At 41.6% G+C, this 24,242-nt stretch overlaps 1 protein-coding gene across 1 annotated transcript in view; it reads left to right on the forward strand.

Moving 5' to 3' along the window:
• The window catches only part of LOC133754839 (zinc finger protein 717-like), a 48,959-nt gene extending 25,248 nt beyond the window's left edge, over positions 1 to 23,711 (forward strand). Inside the window, exons 2-4 of the mRNA XM_062185224.1 lie at positions 15,564 to 15,690; positions 15,935 to 16,027; positions 19,447 to 23,711. Coding sequence (XP_062041208.1) covers positions 15,567 to 15,690; positions 15,935 to 16,027; positions 19,447 to 21,035 — 1,806 coding nt within the window. The 5' untranslated portion in view covers positions 15,564 to 15,566 and the 3' untranslated portion in view covers positions 21,036 to 23,711. The remainder of the gene's footprint in view (positions 1 to 15,563; positions 15,691 to 15,934; positions 16,028 to 19,446) is intronic.
• Positions 23,712 to 24,242: the final 531 nt, after the last annotated feature.

Here is a 24,242-nt window from a genome sequence, read left to right on the forward strand (position 1 = left end):
CATGTCTTTTGGCATGCCAATAACAAGCTCTTTTGATTATAACTGCCCTATAGAAGATCTTGAATTCTGGAATTGTGATGCCTCCAGCTTTGCTTTTGTTAAGATTGCCTTGCATTTCATACCAATTTTGACATCATCTTTTTCCTAACTCTGAGAAGAATGTTGTTGGTATTTTGATTGAGATCACATTGAATCTGTAAATTGCTTTTGGGGGGCTGGCACTGCAGAATAGTAGGTTGAGCCTCTGTCTGTGGCATTGGCATCACATGGATGCCAGTTTGGGTCCCAGCTGCTCCTCTGATCCAGCTCTCTGCTCATGGCCTGTGAAGGCAGTAGAAGATGTCCCAAGTGCTTGGTCCCCTGTATCCATATGGGAGATGAGGAGGAAGCTCCTAGCTCCTGGGTTCAGATCAGCCCAGCACCAGCCATTACAGCCATTTGGAGAATTAACCAATAGTTAGAAGGCATTGCTTTCTGTCTCTCCCTCTCTCTGTCTATAACTGCCTCTCAAATAAATGATTATAAAAGTAAAATTAAAAATAATTTCTTTTGGTAGTATGGAAATTTTGATATTCTTCCAATTTATGACATGGAAGATTTTTCTTTTTTGTGTGTTTTCTAATATTTCTTTAATGTTTTGTAATTTTTCTTGTAAAGATCTTTCACACCCTTGACTAAATTTATTCCAACCGTAAAAAAATTTTATGGTTATCGTGAATGGCACTGATCTGATGAGTTATGTTCCAGCCATGGCATTTTTGTGTGTATAATGGCTATTGATTTTTGTGTGTTGATTTTATATCTTACAACTTTACCAAGCTTTCTTATGAGTTTCAATAATCTCTTGGTGGAGTCTTTTGGTTTCCCAATATTTAGGATTATGTCATCTGCAAACAGATTACTGGACTTTATGCTTTCTAATTTGTTTTCCTTTTTCTTGCATTCTTGCCATTGCTAAAACTGTTAGTAGTGTATTGAACAGCAGTAGTGATGGAGAGAAACTTTGGTTTCAGATCTTAGTGGAAATGCTTCCATGATTTCCCACTCAATATGATGTTGGTTGAAGATTTGTCATATATTGCCTTGATTGTGTTAAGGAGTGTTCCTTCTATTCCCAACTTGCTTAAGGTTTTTGTAATGAAAGCTTGTTGTTTTTTGTTTTTTTTTTTGTTTTTATTTTTGACAGGCAGAATGGACAGTGAGAGAGAGACAGAGAGAAAGGTCTTCCTTTTGCCGTTGGTTCACCCTCCAATGGCCGCTGCGGTAGCACGCTGTGGCCGGCGCACCACGCTGTTCCGATGGCAGGAGCCAGGTGCTTCTCCTGGTCTCCCATGAGGTTCAGGGCCCAAGCACTTGGGCCATCCTCCACTGCACTCCCTGGCCACAGCAGAGAGCTGGCCTGGAAGAGGGGCAACCGGGACAGGATCGGTGCCCTGACCGGGACTAGAACCCGGTGTGCCGGCGCCGCAAGGCGGAGGATTAGCCTAGTGAGCCACGGCGCCAGCCTGAAAGCTTGTTTTTTATCAAATACTTTCTCTTCATTTATTGAGATCATCATGTGGTTTTTATTCTTTAGTTTGCTAGTGTCACATATCACATTTATTGATTTGCATATGCTGAACCATCCCTGCCTACCAGGGGTACATTCCACTTGGTCCAGGTAAATTATCTTTATGATCTGTTGTTGGATTTTATTAGCTAGCAATTTGTTGAGAATTTTTGCACCTGTGCTTATCAGAGATATTGTTCTTTAATTCTCTTTCTCTATTGTATCATTTTCTGGTTTAGAAAATAAGGTGACACTGGCCAAATAGAAGGAGTTTGGGAATACTCTTCTCTTTCAATTGTTTTGAATAGCTTAAGAAGAATTGGAATTGATTCTGTTTTAAAAGTCTGGTAGAATTTAGCAGTGATACTTTCTGGTCTTGGGCTTTTCTTTGGAGGGTTTTTGTTACTGATTCAATCTCTGTCTTGGTTTTTGGTTTGCTTAGGTTTTCTATATGTCTTCATGACTCAATTTTGTTATCTGGTATGTTTCTTGATTTCTTCTAGGTTTTCTGATTTGTTGATCATTGTATGTGATGCCCACATTCTATATTACAGTGCTAATATAAGTTTTCAGTGTTCCACTTCCAAACCAGGTTCCTGCTTAATATCTCTGGGAATCATGGGGTAGTGGCTCAAATTCTTCAGTTCCTTTACCTAAGTGCAAGATCTACTACTTATTAGGGGACCTGAGAGCCTGGTCCAGCCATAGCTGTTGCAGACATTTAGAGAGTGAACCAACATATGAAAGACCTCTCTGCTTCTCTCTCCCCACCCACTTTCTGTGTATTTTTCTGCCATTTTTAAAATCATTTTTAAAGCTATTTGTTTATTTGAAAGTCACAGTTACAGAGAGAGAGAGAGACATAGAGAGATCTTCCATCATCTGGTTCACTCCCCTGGTGGCTCTAATGGCCAGTTTAGGGCCAGGTTGAAACCAGGAGCTTCTTCTGAGTCACCAATGGGGGTGGCAGGAGCCCAAGTGTTGCAGTTGATTTCTCTACAATGTAGCAGTGGGTTCGTTTCTGAGAAGAGCAGCGTGGTGGGGGCAAGAGGCGCGGAGTCAACACACAGACCCCGGGAGTCCGGTGAGAGCAGGCTTGAGGCGAGCAGCCCGCAGACTCATTTATTACAGTTGATACAACACTTATATAGCCAAGACCAGCCAATCTGGTCAAGGGGCGGTCTATACCCCAACCAATCACAGCCTGTTGCCAGGCAGTTTCCAGAGCCATCCAATCACAGCCTGTCGCCAGGCAGTTTCAAATCCATCCAATCACAGCCTGTCGCCAGGCAGTTTCCAGAGCCATCCAATCACAGCCTGTCGCCAGGCAGTTTCAAAGCCATTCCTGACTAACTGACGCTCGCTTGCCAGTGGCTACCTTGGCATGGCCTTCTCATTCCACTACCTTTCCCCCTTTTCGTTTATTTTTGAGCAACGGGAGGCATGATTCTTGGCCATACCATTGTTGACCCCGTTTCTATGTGGTCTCTGTACGCAGCTGTGCCTGTCTTAGGTTGTCCCCCAGGGGATCTTACCCGTCATTGACTAACCAGCGCTCAAATCGAGAGACCACAGGATTGCTTGCTCAGATAGGGGTAGGAATGAGGAATAATGGTTATCAGGAATGGCATGACCGCACACAGGCTGTGGGCCATTGGAGTGGCTGACCAGAGCTAGTGGGGTACACAATGGTAACAGATGTGGCTATGGGCAGTTTCTCAGGGTAGGATGATAGGGCAGGTGCGTCTGCTAACAAGGCGGAGTCTCGGTCTTGTTCAGCTGGTTCTGGTTGGCTGTCAGTTGCAGGCTTGATGTTTCTGGCTGGTACCCAAATGGGCTGTTCTGCATTCTCTGGAAAGACACAAGCATATCCTCGACCCTTGGTTAATAGAAGCCTTTTTATAGGCGTTGGAATCCAGGGTCTGAATTTTGCGTACACTTCAACATTAGCAGCAAACATGCTGATGGCATGGGATCTAGCAGCTGCCCTGAGAGCTTGGGGTGCCCGAGTACTGCCACAAATGTGGGGATCCTCACTGGGTGCGGATGGGATGACCTCGCATGAGTTATTGTGTAGAGGTCCTCTTAGTTCATCCCACGGGTATGTGGGGGGTAGCTGACTAGGCACTGCTACCTTGTTTGCTACGTTGTTTTTTTCACTGTCGGAGTTCTCTCTATCGAAGTCATTAACCATTGTCTGTGAGACAGGGACCTGGAGTGTCAGGCTCCTATCACTCACAGATTCACTATCTTTGATAATCTGCACAGGATTCTGAGAGGGGGATATCTTTCCCATGTCTGAGCGCTTAAGAGCGGCACGGTACGCCAACTCTAGCCAGAGGAAAGACACATACAGCACTGCTACTGTAACAAAGCAAATTCCTAGCACCTCAGCTGTGGATGGCATTTTGTAGGAGGTTTCCCTATGCTAGACAAACAGACAGTGGTGTATCAGATCGTACGTATGTCCTGTGCTTAGTGGGGGACTTCCTTGATTTGTTAGGTCAAGGCCATATGCCCACACGGTGTCTCCGGAGTGTCACCTCTCTCGAGTGAGGGAAGATGACTTGGTTCCGAATTCTGGGATGATCAGTCCCTTATGTGAATTCGCCGGGCGAACCGAAAGTAAAAGGAGGAGCCGAGAAGCGACGTACGCTTCAGGGTGGTGTGTGCTAACCTGGGGTCACTTAGACCGAGGACAAGGACAAGGAAAGGGGCGTAGGAGGGGGTTCTGTGCTCACCCTCACAGAACCGAACAGCACACAAAACACCGAGGGGCCTACTTGCCGAAATCCAGGGGGGACCTCGCCGAGTCCGACACACTGTCTCTTTCCCAGTCACGTTGGCGCGCCAGATGTAGCCATTGAATTCTCTACAATGTAGCAGTGGGTTCGTTTCTGAGAAGAGCAGCGTGGTGGGGGCAAGAGGCGCGGAGTCAACACACAGACCCCGGGAGTCCGGTGAAAGCAGGCTTGAGGCGAGCAGCCTGCAGACTCATTTATTACAGTTGATACAACACTTATATAGCCAAGACCAGCCAATCTGGTCAAGGGGCGGTCTATACCCCAACCAATCACAGCCTGTTGCCAGGCAGTTTCCAGAGCCATCCAATCACAGCCTGTCGCCAGGCAGTTTCAAATCCATCCAATCACAGCCTGTCGCCAGGCAGTTTCCAGAGCCATCCAATCACAGCCTGTCACCAGGCAGTTTCAAAGCCATTCCTGACTAACTGACGCTCGCTTGCCAGTGGCTACCTTGGCATGGCCTTCTCATTCCACTACCTTTCCCCCTTTTCGTTTATTTTTGAGCAACGGGAGGCATGATTCTTGGCCATACCATTGTTGACCCCATTTCTGTGTGGGCCATCTTCCACTTTTTATCAGACCATTAGCATAAAGCTAAATCAGAAGTGAAACAAGTGTGACTTGAACCGGTGACTATATGGGATGCCAATATAACAGATGGCAGCTTTGCATACTGCTGCAAAACACCAGCTCCCTCTCTGCCTTTCAAATAAACAGATCTTCAACAAAGAAATGAAAATGTACTTAAGATAGTAAAAGTCATCTATTGGAATGATTACATTTTAAAACATTTATTTATATATTTGAAAGGCAATGTTAGAGTGAGAAAGGGAGAGACTGATCTTCCTTCTGGTTTGTTCTCCAAAATGGCTGCAATGACTGGGGCTACACCAGGCTGATCTCATAAGATAGGAGCTTCTTCCAGATATCACATGGGTTCAGGGGCCCAAGCATTTGGGCAATCCTTTGCTGCTTTCCCAGACACATAAGCAGGGAGCTGGATAAGTTTGGAGCATCAATATCTGTGACATCCTCCTTGCAGTACAAGGATATAGAGCACATCTGGCACAATTAACGTCCTGTTTATGGGTGAGCCAAGTATAACAGCTTCCAACTCTCAAGGTTTGGACTAGATGGGTTCTGAGGAATTGTGTTATAACAGATATAAATCCATAATTCTTGGTTTAAGCTTTTGTTAGCAGATAATGGCTGTGACTACTTTGGGTCTCTGGATTGTCACCAGTGAAGGCATCCAGATTAACAGGAATGAGATCAACAGTCAGCAGAATGATGTCCAGCTGAACTTAAATGGTTTTTCTTTTTTATTGTTAGAATAGTGACCTCCTGCAGTACCCTGGCATCTGGACATAGACAGTAGACATTGGAAGCCGTCCCCTTTGCCAAATGGAGTATGCCAAGTTTTGGGTCTATCATTTATTAAGGAGGCCTTAGTAGCCATCCTCACATTTTACTGTTATATATCCATGGCCAAAGTCCTACTAGACATCAAGGTTTGTTGAATCACAGGCTCAAGGTGTGTAGGTGACTGTTTTTCCAGTATAGCACACTTAATAGCCATCTAATTTAATTTTACTGGCACATAGCAGGGTTCCAAGAGAGGTTATTTCTTGCATCACAGCCCTTGAGAAGTAATGGATATCATAGATGATGCAAAGAATTTAGAAGGCGTATGAGCTCCACAAGTGAAGAAGTCACTGAGAGCACTAATGATAGTGCCTACAGAATTTAATTTGACTGAATTTTAGCACTTTTCATTGGAAAGGGGCCATTTAAGCTGGGCTGATTTGTAGCATCCATGACAATTAATTTTTTAAATGAGGCATGCATTGCACCAAAACCCAGGAAGGACTAAAATGTATTAGCATTGTATGTTCTGCACAAGTGTGTCATTGAGGGAGGAAGTCATCAATGTGATATATTCTGTACTCCTGATAAAAGGTGGGTAGTTAAACTCTTTGCAAAAATTGTGTTTGATGGCAAAGTCAATGAGATGCTTGTGTATACCCTAGAAGTGTCTTTTCAAAGTGAAGGCAAACTAGACTAAGGGGCTGTTGGAAAAGCTTTGAAAAACACATTTGCCACTTTTGTAATAGTTGACAGGTCATTTTTCTATTAAGAGGCATCAGATATGTTAATATGAGATATTAGATATAAAGTGTGGTGGACATAATCAATGGCATGTAGCATTAAGATTTTAGTAATCTACCATGAGATGCCATTTACTTTTTTCCAGATCCAACAGGAACAATTGGGCTGCCAAGTGGGAAAGAGCTGGAATAATCACCTTTTTGTTAATTAAGTCTAATGTAATAAATTTTAATGCATGAAGACATTGAGTTTCCTTTTATTATGTCATCTTAATTATTCAAGTTTGGGACCTGTGGAGTGTTATTTTCCCTAGTTAAGTTGTAGCATAAAATTTTTATTTTAATAATTGCTGTGTTAGGCCTTCTCTCCCACCTGTGGGATTTTCTGAGTACATCTGACTATTGGAAATTTAGGTAATACTATAGTTAAAATGAGATGTACCAAATAAATTATTTTTTCTTCTGATATATATTTTGGAACTTTTCTAAAATGGTATTGAGTACCCTGTTTAAATTTAGTGGGATCCCCTGGGTAAGACTGTTATTTGAGCCACATTACTGATTACACCTATGAAACTGTGAATAAATGTATCTAAAACCTGGAAAATTTGATGTCTTACGCTGAAGAGACATAAGAAACAATGTCTCTATCTTTTTTAATTAAATAATTTAAAAATAAATTTTAGATGTCTTAAAGGATGAAATTATATTTTTTTTCAGAAATTTATACCTACATACAACTATAATTTATACATTTTACATTTTCCTTCTTTAGGTTTTTAATAAGATTTATTAGGGCTGGCTCTGTGGTGTGGGCAGAGGCCCACATACTTGGGCCATCTTTTGCTGCTATTTTCCCAGGTTCAATAGCAGGGAGCTGGATCAGGAGTGGAGAGATTGGGACACAAACTGGCACAAATATGGAATGCCATTCTCATCTAGTAAAACTTGATCAGACAACACTGATTGTTTCTAGTAGTGATATTTCTATTAGTGATAAGAAGCTCAAGCTTGACCTCAAATTTAGTCCTTGTCAGATCCTGAATTAGTTTCACTCTGTGATCATCACTCTTTTTTTCTTAGGGACTATATTTTTCATTATTGATTCAGTAAAATCAAGTATTAGAGATCCTATTTCTAAGTGCTTGAAATTATAAATGCTGGTCATTACTCAGAAGGTGTATATAGGGGTTGGCACCATGGCTCACTTGGTTAATCCTCCACCTACAGTGCCAGCATCCCATATCAGCACCGGGTTCAAATCCTGGTTGCCCCTCTTCCAGTCCAGTTCTCTGCTGTGGCCCAGGAGGGTGGTGGAGGATGGCCAAGTGCTTGGTCCCCTGCACCCACATGGGAGACCAGGAAGAAGCACCTGGCTCCTGGCTTTGGATTAGCGCAGTGCTGGCCATAGCGGCCATTTGGAGAATGAACCAACAGAAGAAAGATCTTTCTCTCTGTTCTCTCTCTCACTATAATGCTACCTGTCACAAAAAAAAAAAAAAAACGGTATTTAAAACCAGTGAGAGGAAATGAATTGTAAAAGATCAATCAACAGGCCAGCACCGTGGCTTAACAGACTAATCCTCCACCTTGCAGCGCCGGCACACCGGGTTCTAGTCCTAGTCGGGGCGCCGGATTCTATCCCGGTTGCCCCTCTTCCAGGCCAACTCTCTGCTATGGCCCAGGAAGGCAGTGGAGGATGGCCCAAGTCCTTGGGCCCTGCACCCACATGGGAGACCAGGAGAAGCACCTGGCTCCTGGCTTCGGATCAGTGTGATGCGCCGGCCGCAGTGGCCATTGGAGGGTGAACCAATGGCAAAAAGGAAGACCTTTCTCTCTCTGTCTCTCTCTCACTATCCACTCCTCCTGTCAAAAAAAAAAAAAAAAAAAAGATCAATCAACAACAGTTGAGTGTTGCATGCTGCCTTCCCACTTTCTTCTCAGGAATCCCCACAGAATTCACAATCGTAATTCTAAAATCAGCAACTCCTGCTGTCAGAAGTGTGTGGCTACCACTATAGGGAGCAATAATTTTTAGAAAGGACAAGGCAATCCACTATTTCATTATACTATTCTTGTTTGATGCCTACAACTTCATTTTCTGTTTCCATTGTATGATGCTTGGAACTAAGCAATAATTTTCTTCTGGGTCTGAGATGAAGCTAAATAAGATAGAAGTTCAAAACTGAGGTCCCTGAATTTGTAGAATGAAGTCACTGAAAGGCAATTACCAGATCAATGATGGTATAGGCATTTGAATAGCACAATTCATACACTATCTATAGAAAAAATGACCAATAGCTTTGGGCAACAGTCAATGGCCCATGAGACCATCACACAAATCCTCAAGAGTTTGACTATGATTTCATGCCAACTTTCATTTAGACAAGAAGAGAAGTAAAAGCAGGAGCTCCATGACACCCTAATATTTTTCTCTTGCCTAATTTGTGGCAGCAACCACTACTTCAGTGCAGGTTTTTGTTTTTTTTTTTTAATATAGCTTTGTTAAAAATATACAGATAATTGGCCGGTGCCATGGCTCAATAGGCTAATCCTGCACCTTGTGGCGCCAGCACACTGGGTTCTAGTCCTGGTCGGGGTGCTGGATTCTGTCCTGGTTGCCCCTCTTCCAGGCCAGCTCTCTGCTGTGGTCCGGGAGTGCAGTGGAGGATGGCCCAAGTGTTGGGCCCTGTACCCCATGGGAGACCAGGAGAAGCACCTGGCTCCTGCCTTCGGATCAGCGTGGTGCACCGGCTGCAGCAGCCATTGGAAAGGAAGACCTTTCTCTCTGTCTCTCTCTCTCACTGTCCACTCTTCCTGCCAAAAAAAGAAAAAGAAAAAAAATATACAGGTAACTGGATGTGATGGGTAGATGAATTTCAGGATGTTTTGGGTAAAGAATTACTAGATAGTGCATTTTTAAATATTCACAAAGATTTTACAAGGCATTCATGCTGTTTTCAAACAATATTAATCCACCAAATTATTACTATTTTACTGTGAAATATGATCCATTGATGGTCTACAAATTGTTTTACTAGGTAAGATCAAGCATCATTTTAAAGGATTAAAAATGATTTATTCAGGGATAATATTTTCTTCTTTAAATGCTAAAGTTAAAAAGAGTCCTTGGAGGGTTTTTCTAAAAATATGTAGAAGTATTTTGAGGGTTTTAGAACCACAATTTAATTATGAGAATTGAAAAAAAATACTATATTTAATGACAACTTCCAAAAATTCTTTCCACATTTTAATTTCTCCACTTATAGTATGTTTCTTTCAAATGTATTTGCCAAGCCAGGAATTAATGAGGAATTGGAATATTATGTGAGCACTTCATGTGGTTACACACGTTTTTAGGTACGCCCACTGTATCCTAAGAGGTTCATTTTCCAGCAGTTTTCTTCCTAATGGAGGTGTGCACTGTTTTACAGGGAAGGTAGCTTCATCTGCCCATGATGTCAACAGGGAAAGATGATGGAAAGTCTCCTTTGTTGTCCTTCTCAGCATATGCCATTGCAATCACTCCCACCATCTTTAGAGATTTTCTGGTCCTGAAGCTGTCCCCATATTGCTCAAGAACTGTGTGATTGGTTTCTGTGTCTCTGAATGTTAGTGTGGGGGTAAAAGAAACTTTGTAGAGAAGGACCGGTTCCGGTCTCTTGGTGGCATAGGTGCAGTTGTAGATCGGAGACATTATAATCTCTTATTCAGGTACAACCTTATAGACCTTGGCTGGTTCAAGAAAGGATACCAGTGGTAGATCCTCAGTTCCAAAGCCATAGAAGGGATGAATAATGTTGGATTTTCAAGCTTTTTTTTTTTTTGTCAGAAGATGAGGGGCTAGCGCTGTGGCTCAGCAGGTTAATGCCCTGGCCTGGCCTGAAGTGCCAGCATCCCATATGGGCACCAGTTCTAATCCCGGCTGCTCCTCTTCTGATCCAGCTCTCTACTATGGCCTGGGATAGCAGTAGAAGATAGCCTAAGTCTTTGGGCCCCTGCACCCACATGGGAGACCCAGAAGAAGCTCCTGGCTCCTGGCTTCAGATTGGCACAGCTCCTTTGTGGCCATCTAGGAAGTGAACCCGTGGATGGAAGACCTCTCTCTCTGTCTCTACCTCTCTCTGTAACTCTGCCTGTCAAATAAATAAAAATAAATCTTTTTTTTAAAAAAAAGATGATGTATCTGATAGAAGTCCAGTGGGTCTCTAGGTATACAGAAAGGGGTTCTAAAATTTCTGTAGACAACTGGTCTCATACAAGATGGCCATGGGCTGGAGATGGGTGTTCAGACCATTTGAGCTGAATTGTATATGAGCTGAATGTAGGTTGCACCTCTGTCACTGTTTACTCATCTCTAAGATGAGCGTAGCAGCTGAATGTAGGTTGCACCTCTGTCACTGTTTACTCATCTCTAAGATGAGCGTAGCAGCAATACTAATGAAATATCCTCACTGTGAGATGTGTGCAGGCTGACTTACACTGTGTTGCAATTGCATTTATGGGGTTTCTGGTGTATCTTCTTTAAATGAAGTTTCCGGTATCCTGCACTGTATAGCCTGTCCAGTGTTACTCATTTGAGGTTACTGAACTTATATAATGCCTAGTTTCTGGGAACATGGAAGTTTGGGTACTGGGGGACAGTCCCATTTCCTTTGGAAGTTAGTAATTGTTATGGTATTTGAAGAAGGGAGCTCCGCACATAGGAATCTTTTCTAACAGAATACAACTTAATGCTCTCTGAGACAACACCTCAAGACTCAGAGCAGAGACAAGAGTCATTGAAATGTAAAGATCCTAGTTGCATGGTCCAAGCAGTTATGGATCATACTGACCAGAGTGAGCAAGATATACTTGATATTACCTTACCTCATCCATTATTTTCAAGACTTGGTGGTAATAGAAGTTCTGGACCAGCATTCAAAAGAGAGGCATGAATGGATTAGAAGACAGTGGTCTTAAGGATGTAGCCTGGGGTGGAGGGATAACCTCTCATATCTGAGAGTCACCATCTGCACTGCTTCCTACCACATGCCCATTACTTCATTCCACTACCAGGATCTCTAGAAATGGAGGTGTGTAAAACCTAGTCTGTCATATACTTGGTACCTGGGCTATGCTGCTGCCCCCTGTATTCTAATAGTCCTTCCTGATAGCTCAAAAAATTTTGCTAGGATCTCTGTAAAAAAATGAAACAAATTGTATTTCAGGAGAAAAGTGGTTTGAGTAATGTCACATGATTTGTAAATACCTGGCACCCTAACTTCTGTCTAATGTTCTCTATCTTGCCACATTTAATTAAAAAACATTTATTTTCCAGATCCATTTCAGAAATTATCACCAGTTCAAATAATACTGCTTTAGAAAATTTCCCTGAGCATGTCTTCCCTTTTGCTCCTAATGCTGTTTGGAGTGTGACTTCAAAAAGCATATCATGAGGCCAGTGCTGTGGCACAGCAGGTTAATGCCCTGGCCTGAAGCACCCATATCCCATATGGGCATGGGTTCAAGACTTGGCTGCTCCATTTCTGATCCAGCTATGACCTGGGAAAGCAGTAGAAGATGACTCAAATCCTTGGGTCCCTGCACCCATGTAGGAAACCCAGAAGCTCCTGGCTTCAGATTGGTGCAGCTCCAGCCATTGCAGCCATTTGTAGAGTGAGCCATTGGATGGAAGACCTCTCTCTCTCTGTCTCTCCTCTCTTTGTGTAACTTTGACTTTCAAATAAATAAATAAATGTTTTAAAAAAACAAAAAGCATATCATAAAAAATTTCCCCCTCTCAGTAATTTATTCTTGAACAATATACAGTATACATGCAGCTATAGAAAATTACTGTGAACCTTTATCCTGCTTTCTGAAATAGTAAAATTATATTAAATCAGATTCATGTGATAATAAGCTTCTTAAAATATAAACCAAAAGAACACAATGACCATATATAAGCCGAAATGTGAAGAACAATCTTCTGGTCTCCAGATAATTTATTTGTGTGAATCTCAAGACTTTTATTTTATTTTATTTTATTTTTTTTAGTATCAGCAGCTTTTCTAAGGTCTAATTGAGAGGCAAAATTGTGTTTATAGGAGCTTTTTTCTAAGTTCTTTAAAAATTTATTTGAAAGTATTGTATATAGAGGAGAGACCCAGAGAGATCTTCCTTCGGCTTGTTCACATCACAGATGGCCGCATTGAGCAGGGCCGGGACAGAATGAGGCCAGGAACCAAGATCTTCTTCTGGGTCTCCCACATTGGTAGCATTTGCCCAAGTACTTGGATCATCTTCCATTGCTTTTCTCAGGCCAACAGCAGGAAGCTGGATCAAAAGCAGAACAGCCAGAACTTGAACCAGTGCCCACATGGGGTGCTTGCATTGCAGATGGCAGGTTTTCTTGCTATGTGACAATGCTGGGCCTGTTTTATGGGAACTTCTAAATGAAATTTTGAAGTTGTATGCATTGTAATTTGCATGTAATTCAACTTTCTGCCATACTTACTTGTATGTATCAGCATTTGATGTAGGACAAATCAGAAAACATGATGGCTTAGCAAACAGCCATTTGATTTGCAGTTCTGACTCTGTGTTATGGGCTTCACTCAGCTGGACAATTCCTATGATTAGTCTGGGAGCAGAAATGAGAGTTTCATCATTTGGGGAACTGATTGAGACTTCACTTAAGTGTCTCGGGTTTGTGGTGAATCTTGGCTACATACCATCTCTTCAACAGGAAGGTTTTTCAGAAGATAACTGTCAGAAAAAGAAAATCTGAGAAGGCAAATACTTTACAAATTGTCTATTTCTGGGGCTGGTGTGTGGCATAGCAGGTAAAGCCACCGCCTGCAGTGCCAGCATCCCATATGGGTGCCAGTTTGAGACTCGGTTGCTCCACTTCTGATCCAGCTCTTTACTACATCCTGGGAAAGCAGAAGATGGCCCAAGTCCTTGGGCCCCTGCCCCCATGTGGAAGACCTGGAAGAAGCTCCTGGCTCCTATATTTGGATCTACACAGCTCCAGACATTGCAGCCATCTGGGGAGTGAACCTGCGGTTCAAAGACCTCTCTTTCTCCCTCTCTCTCTGATTCTCCTTCTCTCTCTGTGTAACTCTTTCAAATAAATAAATATTTTAACAAATTGTCTATTTCTATCACATTTGTTGGTATCTCATGGGGTAAATCAAGTGAAATGGTGAAATTCAAGGTCTTTTTTAAAAGATTTATTTGAAAGAGTTACACACAGAGAGAGGGAGAGGCAGAGAGAGAGAGGTCTTCCATCCACTGGTTCACTCCCCAGTTGGCTGCAATGGCCAGAGTTGTGCCAATCCAAAGCCAGGAGCTTCTTCTGGGTCTCCCACATAAGTTCAGGGGTCCAAGGACTTGAGACATCTTCTATTCCTTTCCCAGGCCATAGCAGAAAGCTGGATCAGAAGTGGAGTAGCTGGGAATCAAACAAGTGCCCATATGGGATGCCAGTGCTGCAGGCAGCAGCTTTACCTGCTAGGCCACAGTGCCAGCCCCAATCCAGGGTTTCTTTGCTATGGCCTAGGAAGGCAGTAGAAGATGGCCCAAGTCCTTGGGACCCTGCACCCACATGGGAGACCTGGAAGAATCTCCTGGTTCCTGGCAGGTAAAGCTGCCAGCTACTCCACTTCTGATCCAGCTTTCTGCTATGGCCTGGGAAAGGAATAGAAGATGTCTCAAGTCCTTGGACCCCTTGTTAAACCAGTGATAACTTCTGTTTAATCTCTGCCACTTAATATAGGTGGGTGCATTTTCCTATATATTTCAACTTTTACAGGTTTATTCCTCCACAGTGAAGCTGATGTTTTCTTGGTTAATGTATTTATTATTCTTTATTCATTCTATCATATTCTTTTTTTTCCCCACTGTTCAGTTCAGAAGGAAACCAGAGGTTTTGTTTTTGTTTTTGTTTTAAGATTTCATTTATTTACTTGAAAGAGTTGCAGAGAGAGAGAGAAAGTCCTCCATCTGCTGGCTCACCCTCCAAATTATTGCAAAGGCTGGAGCTGAGCCGGTCCAAAGCCAAGACCCAACAGCTGCTGGGTCTCCTATGCAGGTGCAGTGGCCCAAGGACTTGGACCATGTTCCACTGCTTTCTTAGGACATAGCAGAGAGCTAAATTGTATGTTGAGCAGGGAGATTGTATTGCAGACATCCCCAGGTTCTCTTTTTGGACAAATAATTGCATTGCTTTCACTTTAATTATATATAATGTTCTTTCAAATGTTTATCATTTGAATGTTTTGGGCAAGTAATTCTATTGCTTTCACTTTAATTATGTATAATGTTATTTCAATTTTTTATCAGTAGAAAAATCATAGACAAGGGCAAAAGCTAATTTGTATTCTTTGTCTTACTTGTATTTTCTCTCTTACTTAAAAATATTTATTAGTTTAATAGAGAAAGAAGTTGATGGACTGAGATAGGGAGCTTTGACACATTAATTCACTTCCTAGATAACCATACCAAACAGAGTTGGGGCAGAACTGAAGCCAGGATTGAGGAATGGAATCTAGGCCTCCTTCATTGGTGCCATCATCACAGCTTCCCCAGGTCTGCATTATCTGGGAGCTAAGAACTGAAGCTGGCATTGGAAATCAAACATAGGCACTCTGAGGTGGCATCATAAATGCTAAGCTAAATGTCTGCCCTGTCTTTTAATATATTTTTTCTCTGACATATTGGAAGAGACATGCATGGTGTTTTCCTGGAAATTCTTTTCTGTTCATTCCCATCGTAGTTTCACTGATGGTTTTTTGCCTTTTTTTCTCAATGCTTCTACAAACTTCTCCTTAACATTACCCATTCACAAGTCAATATTACCCCTCTTCTAGCCTGCTGTGCAATTCCCCTTGGAAGATGTGCCCTTTGTGATTTGAGCCTCCTGTTTCCCTCCAGCTTGGGCATTTTTCACAGCCTGTAGATCATGGGTTTGACTCTATTGAATACTTCTGTGTGGCTTTCTAAACACTCAACAAGTCTAATGTAAAACCATATCCTTCCTTTTTCCTTCATATCCATACACAACTGTCAGTGTTTGTTTTGTGACAGAGTTAATAGTTGACTGGAAGTATAATGTTACAGGTGATGATAGCATTTGAAGACCTGGCTGTGTACTTTAGCTTGGAGGAATGGCAGAACATGAACAATGCTCAGAAAACCCTATACAGAGATGTGATGCTGGAGACCTACAGCAGCCTCTTCTCCTTGGGTGAGTGACACCCATCACATGCCCAGTGATAACATTTTCTTGCTATTTGACAAACAAGGGAACACTTTATAATGTTTAATATTGCACAGATATAGAATTTGAGTCCATGAATAATCTGAATATCTACCATCTAACAAAAGATTCAAATTGGAACATTTGTTGCATAGCTCCTGGACCAAGCTGTAGTCCTTTAAATAACCCAAGATAGTGATTTCACAAACTCTTACATTGTTTTCATTAACAGGGCACTGCATTACCAAACCTGACTTGATCTTCAAGTTGGAGCGAGGAGCAGAGCCATGGATGGTGGAAGAATGCCTGAATCAGAGCCTTCCAGGTCAGTCTACACATAAGACACAGGAAGGCCAAGGCAGAAAGTATGCAGATGTTGACTGGTTCTCTTTCCACGAATTTTTCTCAAGCCTTACTCCTGATGACAGCTGGTTTTGTGCATCAGACACAGGCATCCTAGAGTATTTAGAGATACCAGTATCTTTCTAACTTTTGTTCTTAGTGAAGATGTTCTTTGATTTAAAAAAACCCAGTCATTTTCTGATGTTACTAAGGCTTTTATCTAGGTTTGATACACTCCCCAAATTCTAACTTGTCCTCTACACTTTCATACCTTTTCTTTCATGCACTTATTAGTTCCTTCAGTGCTTGTTAACTAGGTAATGTACAGAAAGTTTTTTTTTTAAGATTAGTGTTTCTTTCTGTTTATTTTTAAAGATTTATTTATTTATTTATTTGAAAGTCAGAGAGAGAGAAGGAGAGGCAGAGAAAGGCAGAGAGAGAAAGAGAGAGACAGAGAGATCTTCCATCCACTGGTTCACTTCCCAATTGGCTGTCATGGCTGGAGCTGCACTAATACAAAGTCAGGAGCCAGGAGCTTCTTCCAGGTCTCCCACATGGGTACAGGAACCCAAGGACTTGGGCCATCTTTTACTGCTTTCCAAGGCCATAGCAGAGTGCTAGATCAGAAGAGGAGCAGCTAGGACTTGAACTGGTGCCCATAAGTGATGGCAGCACCGCAGGTGGTGGCTTTACCTGCTGTGCCACAATGCTGGCCCCCAGAAACTTATTTCTAGCTCATTGCTCAGAGTTCCCACTCATGATTTTGCCCAGGCATAGAACTTGCTCAGGACTGAATCAATAAATGTGAACTTTCTCTTTCTTAGTCTCTTTCTTTTTTTTTTTCCTCTATGCCTCTCAAATAAGAAATTATGGTTTGTTGGAAACATTTGAGGAGTGAGCTATAGCTGGCAAACCTATTTCAGTCTCTCTGACTCTCAAGTAAGTAAATAAATAAACGTTAAAAGATGGTCATGTGGCTGGGGCTGTGGTGCAGTGGGTTAACACCCTGGCCTGAAGCACTGAAATCCCATATGGGCACCAGTTCGAGACCCAGTTGCTCCACTTCCAATCCAGCTCTCAGCTATGGCCTGGGGAAGCAGTAGAAGATGGTCCAAGTCCTTGGGCCCCTGCACCCGAGGGAGACCCAGAAGAAGCTCCTGGCTCCTGGCTTCAGATCAGCACAGTTCTGGCCATTGTGGCCAATTGGGGAGTGAACCATTGGATGGAAGACCTTACTCTCTCTTTGCCTCTCCTCTCTCTGTGTAACTCTGACTTTCAAATAAATAAATCTTTAAAAAAAAAAAAACAAAAGGTGGTCATGAGTAAGCCTCTGTGCTGTGATGTTAGAAATTATGAAGCTAGGAAAGAAAGACACTGTAGTGCAGTGTGTTAAAGCTCCAGCCTGCAGCACTAGCATCGCATATGGGTGCCAGTTCAAGTCCCAGCTGATCCTCTTCTAATCCAGCTCTCTGCTAATGCACCTGAGAAAGGAGCAGAGGTTGGTCCAAGTCCTTGGCCCCCTGTACCCATGTGGAAGACAAGAAAGAAACTCCTGGCTCCTAACTTTATCTTGGTCCAGCATTGGTCATTGTGTCCATGTGGGGAGTGAACCAGCAGATGGAAGACTTCTCTCTGTCTCTGTCTCTCTATATAATTCTAGCTTTCAAATAAATAAAGTAAATCTTTGAAAAAAAGAAATTATAAACTAAGCATGAACTTGTGTAAAACATAAAAATAAATGATCCTAGACTCACCAAAAAAGTAATGAGATTTTGAGACCCAAGGTCAAGTAGCCTTGTGGGTTTATGTTGAGTGGCTCAGATTTCACTAAGGGTGGAGTTTGAAGTATGATTTCTCTCTTATTTTTCAGTATCATTGAAAAATAAGCAAACAAAAAGATAAAGCATAGGAAATGAAGCTTTCTATGAAAATAGCAGACAACTGATCAAAAGTCTCCAGAAATTCTAATTATCACACAAGAATGTTTATGGAAAGAATTGAGAGGAGGTAACCAGCACTGATGATTTCTGAATGAGCTAGAAAACACTTTTCAAAGATGAGCACATCCCGGTTTGCAGAAACAAATTCTTCAAACTGATAGGGAGTGTTTAACTAAAGTGGTAGATTGGGACTTTTCTCTACCTGTTGTACTTCTGAGAAGCTGAAGGTGTTGGATGTCCTTAGGAATTTGGGGAAGCTGTCATAGAGTAGAGACAAAGTAGTTTTTCATTTGAAAAATCCCACAAATGATGTTTACCTAGAAAGACTGAACATAAGACAATCATAGATTCAAATCATACTCCTTAAATGTTGTCCTGCTTAAAGTACAGGTACATTTCACTCTTCTCCACCTGCAAGTAAATGATCAATAAAACTTTTTCATGTTTATGGTTGAAATATCAGAGAAGCAAAAAACAATTTTTATAAAAATAAGCTGGAGAAAAAGGACAGAGAAAAAATGGTTGCTAGGTAGTGGGTGAATATTTTTATTAAATATTTGTTCATTCTTTAAAATATTTTATAGTTATTTCATCTTTATGAAAGGCACAGTGATAGTGAGAGGAGAAAGAGGTCCTCTATTAGCTCACTTCCCAGATGCCTGCAACACTTAGGTCTAACCAGTCTGAAGCCAAAAACTTTAGAATTCATCTAGTCTATCCTGGTGTATCACAGGTTTCCAGGCACATGAACCATTATCTGCTTCCTCCCGGTTTACATACACAGAGAGCTGTACTGAAAGCAGAGTAGCCAGGGCTCGCACTGACGCTGTTTTGAGATGGAGGCATCCCATACATCATAGCACAAAAGTCATCCTACCATACTTGAAAATTTCCCATGGTAAAAAGGATCATGTTTGAACATTGGGAAACCTCATGGTACAATTTAATATATTAATGTATTAAGGAGAAAAACCATATTTTTTATTTTTTTATTTTTTTTTAACAGGCTGAGAGAGACAGAGAGAAAAGTCTTCCTTTGCCATTGGTTCACCCTCCAATGGCCACCGCGGCTGGCACACTGCACTGATCCAAAGCCAGGAGCCAGGTGCTTCTCCTGGTCTCCCTTGCAGGTGCAGGGCCCAAGTACTTGGGCCATCCTCCACTGTACTCCTGGCCCACAGCAGAGAGATGGCCTGGAAGAAGGGCAACCAGGATAGAATCTGGCACCCCAACCAGGACTAGAACCCAGTGTGCCAGCACTGCAGGAGGAGAATTAGCCTATTGAGCCACAGCACCAGCCAGGAGAAAGACCATATAATGGTCATAAATAAGTACCTCATACTGATTTTATCAAAATCTAGTACCACTTGAATAACAAGTAACTTCATTCCCTTTATATGAGTATGCCAGGAGAAACAGTTACATGTGATTCAGTGACATGATTGCTTTTTTCTCATTTCAGTGGTCATGAAAAGGGATGACCTGATTAGGATCAACCAGGAAAGTCAGGACAAAAATCTGAATCAAGATTTTATGAAAAATAACAAGACATCAGCTCTCAAGAGAGTTGAATTAAGAAAAACCATTAGTTTAAATTCAAGCCATATTCCAACACTGATTGTTAAAAAGGGAACCTATTCACGATTGAAGCCCGAGGAATTCACGAGATGTCACACTGTGTATCTCTACAGTGGACCTGATCAACTACAGGATGGAGACAAATTTGATAACACTAAGATACCTGGAAATTCTCTCCAGTTCTGTGAGCCTTTTGGTCAGCATGACAAGATTCACATCATGAAGCAGCCATTTGGAACCACTGCACAAGCAAAATTCTTCACAAGAAAGATGCTCTGTAAATCTGAGAGGGTTCATATGGCAGAAAACTGTAATAAATCAACTGTCACTTTTGGAAAAGTAACTCAAATAGAAAAAGCTATCCATGAAAATCCTAGCCTCAATATGTATCAACAAACTCACACAGGAAAGAAATTTTATAAGTACATTAGCTATGTTGAACCTGTCATTCACCAATCACATCTTGCAATAAATCAGAGACTAAATACAAGGGGAAAATTCTCTACATGTAAACCTTGTGAAAATTCACTCAGTTTTAATTCACCTTATGAATGTAATGGACACAAGTCAGACCTCATCATACACCAGCAAATTCACACAGGAGAGAAACCTCATAAATGTAATGACTGTGGAAAAGCCTTTGGACGAAAGTCACACCTCATCATACACCAGCGAATTCACACAGGGGAGAAACCTCATAAATGTAATGACTGTGGAAAAGCCTTTGGACGAAAGTCACACCTCATTATACACCAGAGAATTCACACAGGGGAGAAACCTCATAAATGTAATGACTGTGGAAAAGCCTTTGGGCACAAGTCATACCTCCTCATACATAAGCGAATTCACACAGGGGAGAAACCCCATGAATGTAATGACTGTGGAAAAGCCTTTGGACACAAGTCAATCCTCATGAAACATCAGCAAATTCACACAGGAGAGAAACCTCATAAATGTAATGACTGTGGAAAAGCCTTTGGACGAAAGTCACACCTCATCATACACCAGAGAATTCACACAGGAGAGAAACCTCATAAATGTAATGACTGTGGAAAAGCCTTTGGACACAAGTCAGTCCTCGTCACACACCAGAGAATTCACATGGGGCAGAAACCTCATAAATGTAATGACTGTGGAAAAGTCTTTGGGCAAAAGTCACACCTCATCATACACCAGCAAATTCACACAGGTGAGAAACCTCATAAATGTAATGACTGTGGAAAAGCCTTTGGACACAAGTCATACCTCCTCATACATCAGCGAATTCACACAGGGGAGAAACCTTATAAATGTAATGACTGTGGAAAAGCCTTTGGACGAAAGTCATACCTCATCATACACCAGCGAATTCACACAGGGGAGAAACCTCATAAATGTAATGACTGTGGAAAAGCCTTTGGACACAAGTCAAACCTCATGAAACATCAGCGAATTCACACAGGGGAGAAACCTCATAAATGTAATGACTGTTGAAAAGCCTTTGGACGAAAGTCAGTCCTCATGAAACATCAGCAAATTCACACAGGGGAGAAACCTCATAAATGTAATGACTGGAAAAGCCTTTGGGCAAATGTCAGACCTCATGAAACATCAGCAAATTCACACAGGAGAGAAACCCTATGAATGTAATGACTATGGAAAAGCTTTTGGCCATAAGTCAGGCCTCATGAAACATCAGCAAATTCACACAAGGCAGAAACCTCATGAATGTAATGACTATGGAAAAGACTTTTTATGAAAGTCACACCTCATACCACACAAGAATTCACACAGGGGAGAAACCCCATGAATGTAATGAGCGGGGGAAAGCATTTGGACAAAAGTCAGTCTTTAGGAAACATCAGAGAATACACAGGGGAGAAACCTCATGAATGTAATGACTTTGAAAAAGCCTTTGGACAAAAGACAAACCTCATATCATAGCAGAGAATTCACACAGGATAGAAAACTCATGATTGTAATAACTGTGGAAAAGCATTTAGCCATAAGTCAACCTTCATCATGCATCAGAGAATTCACACTGGGCAGAAACCTTATGAATGTAATGACTGGCAAAGCCTTTGGACAAAAGTCAAACCTCATAATGCACCAGAGAATGCACACAGTGTTGAAACTTCATGAGTGTCATGACTATGGGAAAACTTTTGGTCTTAAGTTCCAACTCCAACTGCATCAGAGGATTCACACAGGGCAATAACACTATAAATGTAATGGCTGTGGAAAAGCCTTTTTCTATAAATTATACCTCATATCAAAACATAATTCACACAGGGAAGAAACCTTATGAATCTAATGAGTGTGGGAAAGCCTTTTGTTACAAATCATAGCTCATATCACAGCAGAGAATTCACACTGGGGAGAAACTTCATGAATGCAATGACTGTAGAAAAGCCCTTGGCAATAAGTCACATCTCAGAATGCGTCAGAAAATTCACATGAAGAGAAACCTTTTGGACATAATGACTTGGAAAGCTTTTTCCCATAATGCAGTCCTCATTGCACATCATCTAATTCATATGGGGGAAAACACTTTGGATCTAATGCATATGGAAAAGCCTTTATCCATAAGTTAACACCTCATAAAACATCAGAATTCACATGGGGGAGAAACCTTCTGAATGGAATGAGTGTTGGAAAACTCTGCCATTATCACACAATATAACATCAGAAAATTTATTACATAATAGAAATCTTGTAATAAGTGTGGGAAACCCTTTTGTCAGAAGTAATACCTCATAACACATGTAGTTCAAACAAGGGAGAGAACTTTTTCCAAAATCAACATAACCATGTGACAGAGCCTTTTGCTGGAAATTACATCCCATACAATAGGTACTCCCATAAGGAAGAAAGATTGGGACCAGTGCTGTGGCACAGTAGGTTAAAGCCCTGGCCTGAAGCACTGGCATACCATGTGGGCACTGGTTCTAGTCCTGGCTGCTCCTCTTCTGATCCAGCTCTCTGCTATGGCCTGGGAAAGCAGTAGAAGATGGCCCTGCACCCACATGGGAGACACAAAAGAAGCTCCTGGCTACTGGCTTCTGATTGCTACAGCTCCAGCCATTGCATCCATCTGGGGAGTGAACCAGCAAATGAAAGACCTCTCTCTCTCTCTACCTCTCTCTGTAACTCTGTCTTTCAAATAAATAAAGTAAATTGTTAAAAAAGAAAGAAAGGTTAGAAATATTAGTGTGAGAAAAAGCCATTTGTCAGAAATTGATCACTATACATCAGAATTCACACAAAGGGTTTCTTTGGAGTGTAATGAATGTGGAAGTATATTTTCATGGTATTCAGGCTGTCATAAATATGCAACTCAAAAAAGGTGATATCCTTCAAGTGCAGTAGATATGAAAAACCATGACCAGAAATTAAACAGGCTCGCACCATGGTGCAGTAAGATAATCCAGTTCTAGTCCCAGCTGCTGCTTTTCCAATCCAGCTCTCTGCTGTGGTCTAGGAAAGCAGTGGAAGATGGCCAAAGTGCTTGGGCCCCTGTACCCATGTGGAGACCAGGAATAAGCTCCTGGCTCCTGGCTTTGGATCAGGGCAGCTCTGGCCATTGTGGCCATCTGGGGAGTGAACCAACAGAAGGAAGACCTTTATCTCTGTCTCTCCCACTGTCTGTAACTCTACCTATCAAATTAATTAAACATCAACGAACGCCACAGAATTCATACAGCAAAATGTCAATTTAATGAATGTGAAAAAATTGTTCTGCCATTAATCAATTCACATGAAGAGACTCAGAAATGAGAAAACATACATGCATAGAAAAGTTATATACCATACCTCATCTCTCAATGGTTACCTGACAACTCACAGAAAGAAAAAATCCTATGACTGTATTGTAATGGGAAATACCTTTATTATTAGGCAAACTGCCACAAAACATAGCAAGATTACAGAGAGAAGTCCCTGAAGTATAATTTGTTTGAAAGAATTCTTTGGTGGAATCACACCTTAGTAAGTATTGGAGCAGTTTTCATGATGAATTGTGACAGAGAGTGGTTAACCGTTCTTCAGAAATTTTTTCTCTTATACAACCTGTAGTTTTGGTTTCTCATTATTGTGAGTGGGATCAAGTATATGAACTGAACTGTACTCTCTTATGTAAATTTTGTTAATAAATATCTAAAAGTTGAGTAACAGTTGTTGCAACAGTTATTTGGAACACCATCTTCATCAATTACAAAGTTATTTGTTTTATGGATGCTTTGTTGGCCACCCAGGATTCTTTCCCCACATTATTGTGCAAACCAGTGATGTGACCATAGGCATTTCAAGTGACATATGTTCCAGCTATAATGGGTACTCCAGCCCTGGAAAATAAGTGTTGTGTGCAGCACAAGGGAATGAGTTTGTGGTGACCTATATACCCATGAGAAATTTCAACTTATCTGTGTGCACATCTGGATTAGACTCCACTACCCAAGGTCTATTTGAATATGCAAGTAGATGTTATCCCACACATCACCCTCATTCTTTAAAGGGACAATCTGAAACCCTATAAGTTGCAACACTTATCTGAATTTTCCTGTATTACTGAATGCATAATGCCTTTTTCATTCATGATCCCCCTTTTCCACTCTACTTCATTCAATTCCTAATTGCCTTGAAAAGACATGGAATGAAGTCTATCCAGGTGGTACCCATTGCAACAGAGAAGCAGGAGCATAA

The sequence above is a fragment of the Lepus europaeus genome, unplaced genomic scaffold (assembly GCF_033115175.1).
Source record: "Lepus europaeus isolate LE1 unplaced genomic scaffold, mLepTim1.pri SCAFFOLD_29, whole genome shotgun sequence".
In the NCBI taxonomy this organism is placed as follows: domain Eukaryota; kingdom Metazoa; phylum Chordata; class Mammalia; order Lagomorpha; family Leporidae; genus Lepus; species Lepus europaeus.